Source organism: Thalassophryne amazonica, chromosome 17 (assembly GCF_902500255.1).
Source record: "Thalassophryne amazonica chromosome 17, fThaAma1.1, whole genome shotgun sequence".
In the NCBI taxonomy this organism is placed as follows: domain Eukaryota; kingdom Metazoa; phylum Chordata; class Actinopteri; order Batrachoidiformes; family Batrachoididae; genus Thalassophryne; species Thalassophryne amazonica.
This window is the reverse complement of record NC_047119.1, coordinates 41305012-41313555: the sequence shown is the minus strand read 5'-3', so window position 1 is coordinate 41313555 and position 8544 is coordinate 41305012. Positions and strand designations below refer to the sequence as shown.

Genomic DNA, 8544 nt, shown 5'->3' with positions numbered 1-8544 from the left:
AATGAGACGGAGATGCACATTTAGATGGACACCATAAACAAAAGTCTTCCCAGAAAATATTCACAAATACACAGTCAAAAATCAAGTAATCTACAGTCTCAGTTTCATGTTCACATAACAAACTAGGTACTTTACCCGTCTCTCCGTGGAGGAATTGGACTTTGATGATTGGATCGTGACCGCACCAATCGGCTTCTCTGTCGTGCACGTGACGCAGCGCGGAAGTAGCCCCTCCTCCTCAGTGAATTGGGGCTCAGTCTGACGTAAGCTTCATGTTAGTATTTGTGGAGACTTTACCGCAGCGGCTCTTAGGTTTGAAGTTTAATTCCATTTTTAAAATTAAGGCAGTCGGCAGTGTGTTGGAGCTTCTGGGCTGGCATGGCGGAGATCACGAAAGATGTGGAACAAGTCTCTGTGGGTAAGGAGGGCTGAAGCTAAAGCTACCCGGCTAGCTCCTTCAGGCGTGCGTTATGATTGCATCATTGGTGTTAACATAGGAGCTAACGTGGTGCTAGTAATTCATAATTCATTTTATTGTGTAAAATATTGTATACATAAATGTATATAATGACACATAATAACATTATTAGAAGTTACAATAAGACAGTTATTACAGTCATTTGCCCAGTTCTGGATCACTTTTTTTTTGAAAGTCTTGCCATAATGCAACAGAATATCCTTTATTGGGTATTGTTGTATTGGGTATTTGGATGTTATCTAGCTGAAAAAGTCAGGTTGGGGGAGTCATTCTACTTAAAGTGTGAAGGCACATTATGTGTGTGCAAATATTTGCCGGAAATAGATCATTTTGTCCGGTTCTGGATCACGACACTCTGTGTCACTTTGGGTTCATTCCTGGCATCTGGCTGGAGCCCTTCTAATGCAGAATGATACACACTGTGCCCGAGAATGTGTTTTGAACACAAAATGATATAAATTATACTTATTAAATGAGAATTTACTGTTTCGAAAGGCACTGTTATATGTTTTTACGAGCAAAAAATGAAGTGTTTTTAATGAAGATAAAATAAAATCTGTGGTAATAAACATTCTTAGATTTTGACATCTCCCCCTAAGCATTTAACTCAATGAAGTGGGTCAGAATAGCACAAGATACCCCAACTTGCTATCATTTCGCACCTTATATTGTTAGAGATGGAGAGCAAAGGAGGGTTTTAAATGTGTGGAGGTGAGATTTCTCCTGAATTAAAAAGTAAAAGCCCCCACATTCATGCCCATTCGTGATGTTCAGATGACTCCCAAAGTACACATGGCTCACAAGTACTGACACAAGGCTGCTGCTTCAGTGATCCACAACTGGCAGATTTTCGCGTCAGAGATAAATGTGTGCAGCAATTAAACAGCAAGACATAACACACTGACATTTTCTACCCATGTAAGTAAGTATTTTCCCACTCTAGAACCAATGACACTGAATGGCTAACTCACCTTTGCTTCTTCTTAGAGATCGTCACTTAAACTTCTTAAGAGATTGTCACTGATCACAAGGATGGCTGGATCCAGTCGAGCTTGTGGTCATTTGTAGACAAAACATCAGTCTTTCCATTGGTACCAAGTATTAGCTTATTCGCACTGATTACGAGAAACGGCGGTGCAAATACTACAGCAGTGATCTGGAACTGGCAATGATCCAGAACTGGGCAAGTGACTGTAACAATTCTAAAACCTGGTGGCATATGCGCTATAATACAAATCATAGTAACTGGTAACCATAGAGATGAACAGTCCGCCATTTAGCTGAAGTACGTAACGTCTGATGAATGAATGAGATCATAGTATGTCATTTCATTCGTCTTTCATAATGCTCTGCGGGTCCACTTTGAGGAAGTTTTGAGTCCAGCTGTCACTGTGTCATAGGGATACTTCTCGTGATGTCATATATTTGGTCACGTGGGGTTTTTTTTTGTTTGTTTGTTTGTTTGGTTTATTTTTTTATTTTTTTGCTTCCCCGGTTGGCAGAAAGCCGTAGTGTTATGAACTGTGCCGATCGTTTCCTGAGAAGTCGTGATCTGGAACCGAAAAGATCTGTGTGGATTACTGCAATTTGACGTAAGAACTGGGTGCTTTCTCTCGTTTTTGTGGGATCCACTTACTGTCGGGTAAGTCTGAGTACATTTAAACCATCAGAAATGTCAAAGGAATAATTTTCTTTTTTTAATTTAATTTTGTTTTAGTTTGGCATACTAATTCAGTAAACTTCCTCACTTTCCACTGGGCAGCAATTTATCTTCATCATATCTTTACAAACGTTGGAAAATGTATGTGGTCTGTTCAAGGGGATGATGAGCTTGTCTGTCTAAATGGTAAATGGACTGCATTTATATAGTGCTTTTCCATCTGCATCAGACATTCAAAACGCTTTACAAATAATGTCTTACATTCACCCCAGTGTGAGGGTGCTGCCATACAAGGCGCTCACTACTACACACAGAGCAACTAGGGGTTTAATGACTTTGCCCAAGTGCCCTTAGTGATTTTCCAGACAGGCTGGGATTTGAAGAGAGGATCCTCTGGTCTCAAGCCCAACACTTTAACCACAAGACCATCATCCTCCCCTGTCTGTCTGATAAATTAATTAATTTCCTGTCCAGCTTCAAAATTATACATGAATCCATCAAAAGCCCATATATTCCAGTTTTGCAACAGCATTTAAGTGTAGCACACATTTATTGCGGTACATGGAACTGAACAGTGGGAAGAGGGTATTTAAACTTCAAGCAACCTGATCCATGCATAAATACTCATCTGAAAATAAATGCAAAATGATGCCACAATTTATTTTTTAAAAACCTTTTTCAAAGTAAAAAATCAAATATGTGAATATGAAGTTAAAAATCTGTACGTAATATTATTACACTCAACAAAAATATAAACGCAACACTTTTGGTTTTGCTCCCATTTTGTATGAGATGAACTCAATGATCTAAAACTTTTTCCACATACACAATATCACCATTTCCCTCAAATATTGTTCACAAACCAGTCTAAATCTGTGAAAGTGAGCACTTCTCCTTTGCTGAGATAATCCATCCCACCTCACAGGTGTGCTATATCAGGATGTTGATTAAACACCATGATTAGTGCACAGGTGTGCCTTAGACTGCCCACAATAAAAGGCCACTCTGAAAGGTGCAGTTTTATCACACAGCACAATGCCACAGATGTTGCAAGATTTGAGGGAGCGTGCAGTTGGCATGCTGACAGCAAGAATGTCAACCAGAGCTGTTGCTCGTGTATTGAATGTTCATTTCTCTACCATAAGCCGTCTACAAAGGCGTTTCAGAGAATTTGGCAGTACATCCAACCAGCCTCACAACCGCAGACCACGTGTAACCACACCAGCCCAGGACCTCCACATCCAGCATGTTCACCTCCAAGATCGTCTGAGACCAGCCACTCGGACAGCTGCTGAAACAATCGGTTTGCATAACCAAAGAATTTCTGCACAAACTGTCAGAAACCATCTCAGGGAAGCTCATCTGCATACTCGTCGTCCTTATCGGGGTCTTGACCTGACTCCAGTTCGTCATCGTAACCGACTTGAGTGGGCAAATGCTCACATTCGCTGGCGTTTGGCACGTTGGTGAGGTGTTCTCTTCACGGATGAATCCCGGTTCACACTGTTCAGGGCAGATGGCAAACAGCGTGTGTGGCGTCGTGTGGGTGAGCGGTTTTCTGATGTCAATGTTGTGGATCGAGTGGCCCATGGTGGCGGTGGGATTATGGTATGGGCAGGCATCTGTTATGGACGAAGAACACAGGTGCATTTTATTGATGGCATTTTGAATGCACAGAGATACCGTGACGAGATCCTGAGGCCCATTGTTGTGCCATACATCCAAAAACATCACCTCATGTTGCAGCAGGATAATGCACGGCCCCATGTTGCAAGGATCTGTACACAATTCTTGGAAGCTCAAAATTTCCCAGTTCTTGCATGGCCGGCATACTCACCGGACATGTCACCCATTGAGCATGTTTGGGATGCTCTGGACCGGCGTATACGACAGCGTGTATCAGTTCCTGCCAATATCCAGCAACTTCGCACAGCCATTGAAGAGGAGTGGACCAACATTCCACAGGCCACAATTGACAACCTGATCAACTCTATGCGAAGGAGATGTGTTGCACTGCATGAGGCAAATGGTGGTCACACCAGATACTGACTGGTATTCTCCCCCCCCCCCCCCCCCAATAAAACAAAACTGCACCTTTCAGTGTGGCCTTTTATTGTGGACAGTCTAAGGCACACCTGTGCACTAATCATGGTGTCTAATCAGCATCTTGATATGGCACACCTGTGAGGTGGGATGGATCATCTCAGCAAAGGAGAAGTGCTCACTATCACAGATTTAGACTGGTTTGTGAACAATATTTGAGGGAAATGGTGATATTGTGTATGTGGAAAAAGTTTTAGATCTTTGAGTTCATCTCATACAAAATGGGAGCAAAACCAAAAGTGTTGCGTTTATATTTTTGTTGAGTGTATTTGTTCAGGTTATGGTAAGACTATTTTGGATTTACTGTCGATCAACTCAGAAAATTAATCCAAAATTTTTTCATCTATGTAGGGGTATCGAGCGATGATCCAACCGACCCAGCTATGTTCCTCACCTGAGGATGGGTTACGATGAGGAACAGCCACTGGAAAGTTGATTGAAGAAGAGACCAAGAAGTGTACGTCGAAAAGTCAGAAGCACAATGCAGTTATTGGCTCTGGCAGATTTGTCTTATCCTCACTCTCAAGACTGTGTTTGTCTCATCTTAATCCAGTTTGGGCACAAGTAAAAAGAATGCAGCACTTAGACAAATTTTTGAAGTGCTGTACTGTCAGGTGATGGTGTATACTTAACCAACTTCACTTTTATTGTGGGCAGTCTAAGGCACACCTGTACACTAATCATGGTGTCTAATCAGCATCTTGATATGGCACACCTGTGAGGTGGGATGGATTATCTCAGCAAAGGAGAAGTGCTCACTATCACAGATTTAGACTGGTTTGTGAACAATATTTGAGGGAAATTGTGATATTGTGTATGTGGAAAAAGTTTTAGATCTTTGAGTTCATCTCATACAAAATGGGAGCAAAACCAAAAGTGTTGCATTGATATTTTTGTTGAGTGTATATATATAAATACAAGTAATTTGACTCCGGTTTGAACTGTACTCTCTGTATGAGCATGTATAAATACGTATATACTAAACACTGAATAAGTCACAGTAAAAATGTGCAAATAAAATAAACCAAACAGAGATGGAGATGCACAGGATAGACTGGATGATGGATCTGTAGAAGATGATGAGTAGTTCCTAGGCCAGGTTGAACTTCCTGAGCTGTCTGAGGAAGAACATCATCTGATGAGCCTTTTTCCTGATGAAGTCTATATGGGAGGTCCGCTTCAGCTCCTAGAAGATGGTGGATACCAGGAACCGGAAAGTGTCCACAGTAGGCACAGTGTTGTTTGAGGATGGGGAATTTCTCCTGAAGTGCACTATCATCTCCACAGTCTTGAGCGAGTTCAGCTCCAGTTTGTTCTGACCACACCAGAAGACCAACTGTTCCACCTCTTGTCTGACCTTGGATTGATCTACAGAGCAAAAAGAAGTGAACTGTAAGATCATTATTACATATACAGATGAACACACCTTTCAATAAAAAGTCAGATAAGAATCACTGAGATTACTACACCAAATGGATGTAGTTGTTACGGTATTCACAGTGATGAATGACTGACATTCCCATGATTTATCATTGTGTTGCTGTCCTTTGCATTGTAAAAGTATATGTATGCACACACTGCCAAACTGAATCTATTTGTTTTATACAGTGAGTTAAAAATAAAAATGATTCAACATGAAAAACCTTTTTGCTGGTCATGTCATTTGTTCATCTAAACTTAAAAAAAATCATAATGTGTGTTTTACACTGTTTATTGTATGATTTCAAATGTAAGGTGGATGTTCATTTGAAGGGTGTCAAAAAATCGTGTTATTGCCAACCGTGTTAATACGCATGCTTAGATATGACGTCAGTGATCGTAAACAAGAAGTATCCCTATAACTGCGGTTTTTCATACTTTATTGTTGTTTTGACATTTAATCGTTATCCATAAAATGTATAAAAGTATGAAGTCAAAGAAAGAAAAAAAACGCTCCTTCTGTCAACATCAGCTTTTAAAATTTTGTTTTAATTTTCCATTGGTTTAAGGCCCTAGACTGATTTAAAATTAGAACGACACTTGGACTGCATACCTGTGCTGGGTGAGAAAGGCCAACCAATCAGATGACAGAAGAAGAAAACTCGCCTCGCTTAATAATATTTTTGTCTTTTTTAGTTACCCATAATATTTTTAGGGCATCCAAAGCGAGAATGTTGGACAGATTAAAAGAAATCCTCTCTAACCAGTGAAAATTCCACCCAGAGCATACTCAAAAATTAATTGTCCAGAAAACATTATGTTTTAAAGTCAGACAAACCCATGTGAGATCAGATCATCACATTTGAGAAGCTTTTGGTAGAAAACTATAAATTACCTGTTATGAGAATAGCTTATTTTCAGGTTATCTATAGTGTGCCAAATCAAAACAAAGTCACTCCAAGGTACTTCACACCCAGCCTGAGCATGCACATTGCAGCAGTGTTCCAGGAAAAACTCCCTCAGGCATGTTGTGCCACAATGTTTTGTTTTATGCAATACCCATCTAGGGACAGACATTGCGAATTAGCACTTGCTAAAATGTTGTAGTATGTAACATGACTCATGGAACATACTTGTCCTTATTCAAATAAACCTAAAATAAAATAATCCAATGCAGTGTATTAATATATGTAATTTTAATAGAAGAGCAAGACTCTGCTAGGTCACCTCGAAAAGAATGATCTCCTTCAGGAAGTTTAACAGAAACAGAATTAAAGATGGGCTGGTGATTTTTCTCTCTTTTCTCTCCGCACCTGTTTTTCAGCTGAGCTTTATGTGTCGGACAAATGTGGCAGTGATCAGAATGGAGACGGTTCAGAGCAGAAACCCTTCAAAACTCCTCTCAAGGTAACAACTGTGAAACTTAAAAAAAATTAAAAAAAAAATTCCAAAATGAAGGATTGCCATTTGGTTTGCAGTTAGTTGCAGATATCTGCTTGACGCAAAGCTGTCAATCACAGTTTATCCATAAATTGTCTTACTAATAATCCAAAATTCCTTCAAAAACTTTGGTTGGATTTCTGATTCTCAAGAGTTTTAACACTTTCTGATAGTGGCTGGATGTTTTATTTTGAAAAGCTTGACTGTTGTGAAGCAAAGACCATCTCACAGCATAGTTTGATTAATTTGATAATGCTGAGGGTAGTATTACATTTTTTTAAATTTTGTTCTCACTATAATTTTATCTCTGTATCTCTACATCTGTCTAACTATCTCTGTCTAGAGAGATAGTGACTCTTGTTGTTTTTATGTTATATTCTGTTGCTAATTTTATGACATTAAGCTCGTTGACATTTGTTTGAAAGCATTATGTAAGCAAAAAAAAAAAAAAGTTTTTAATCTAATTGTGTAACTGGTGGTCTTCTGTTAGTAATTACCAAATTATTAGACAGATACAAGTTAGACCTTGCTTGTGTGAAGCCCCTTAATTAAGGTAGCTTTGTTGTGATTTGGCGCTATGTAAATTAAATTAATTGAATTGAACACAACATTCCAAATGTTTACATGTGTCCAGCAATATTTGCTTCTGTGTAGTAATTGTGTTTGAATGTTCTCAGGCTTTGCTGTCTGCTGGAAAGGAGCCGTTTCCCGTCATCTATGTGGACTCACAGAAAGACGGTGAAGTATGTCAAAAACTTAAAGTAGACCTGGATTGAAATAAATGTGGTCAGATGTCAGAAAGAAATAGCTGATATGTATTTATAAGACCCTTATGAATGCAGTAAAGTAAATCTGTAAGCCCAAATTTGTAATTCAGCGGAGAAATATTCGTTTAAAAATGACAAATTTGCTGCTAAAATTTAGCCCTCTGTGAAAACAGTTTGTACACCCGGATCATTTCCATGACGTCAGCGACGAGACGACGCGCTCCCGCCTTCAGTCCGATCCCGCATTGAAATTGATTTTATCTGTTAGTAATGTTACTGTTATACACATCCTGGTTTCAACATCCAAAAGTAAGCTGCAATGAATGTGAGATACAGCTCTGATACATGATACATGCTCAGATCACCGGCGACATCGACAGCGGGCGACATTCTTCCTCCACGCCTCTCTCTCTGCCTCCGCTGCGCTTAATGAGTGCATGCCCTCGTTAAATTACGCCGCGGGCCACTCACACCCCTGTGTCTGCTGTGCAGCTGCAGACACGGCTCTTTCTACTGAATGGTGCAGCCTTGGCACAAGTCCAGAGACTACGCTCGCCGTTTTAATGCGAAGCAGCCGGTGACACCTGTTGCTCGCAAGGACAGACTTGCGGAAAAATCCGCAGCGCCGCACGTCTCGGTAATCGGAGCCGCAGAGCTCCGTGGCCGCTGAGAGAGGT

General features: G+C 40.2%; 1 protein-coding gene and 1 long non-coding RNA gene across 4 annotated transcripts in view; both read left to right on the top strand.

Moving 5' to 3' along the window:
• Positions 1-236: 236 nt before the first annotated feature.
• The window catches only part of nars1 (asparaginyl-tRNA synthetase 1), a 59775-nt gene continuing 51467 nt past the window's right edge, over positions 237-8544 (top strand). The window contains exons 1-3 of one of the 3 annotated variants that reach the window (XM_034191854.1): positions 238-418; positions 6985-7067; positions 7778-7843. In XM_034191854.1, coding sequence (XP_034047745.1) covers positions 379-418; positions 6985-7067; positions 7778-7843 — 189 coding nt within the window. In that variant the 5' untranslated portion in view covers positions 238-378. Of the gene's footprint in view, positions 419-6984; positions 7068-7777; positions 7844-8544 lie in introns of all 3 variants that reach the window. The other 2 variants (XM_034191855.1, XM_034191856.1) reach the window with 2 other exon arrangements.
• Positions 1352-4687, top strand: LOC117529158. Its single transcript, XR_004565935.1, has 2 exons — positions 1352-2120; positions 4593-4687. It is a non-coding gene; the product is annotated as an uncharacterized LOC117529158 (long non-coding RNA).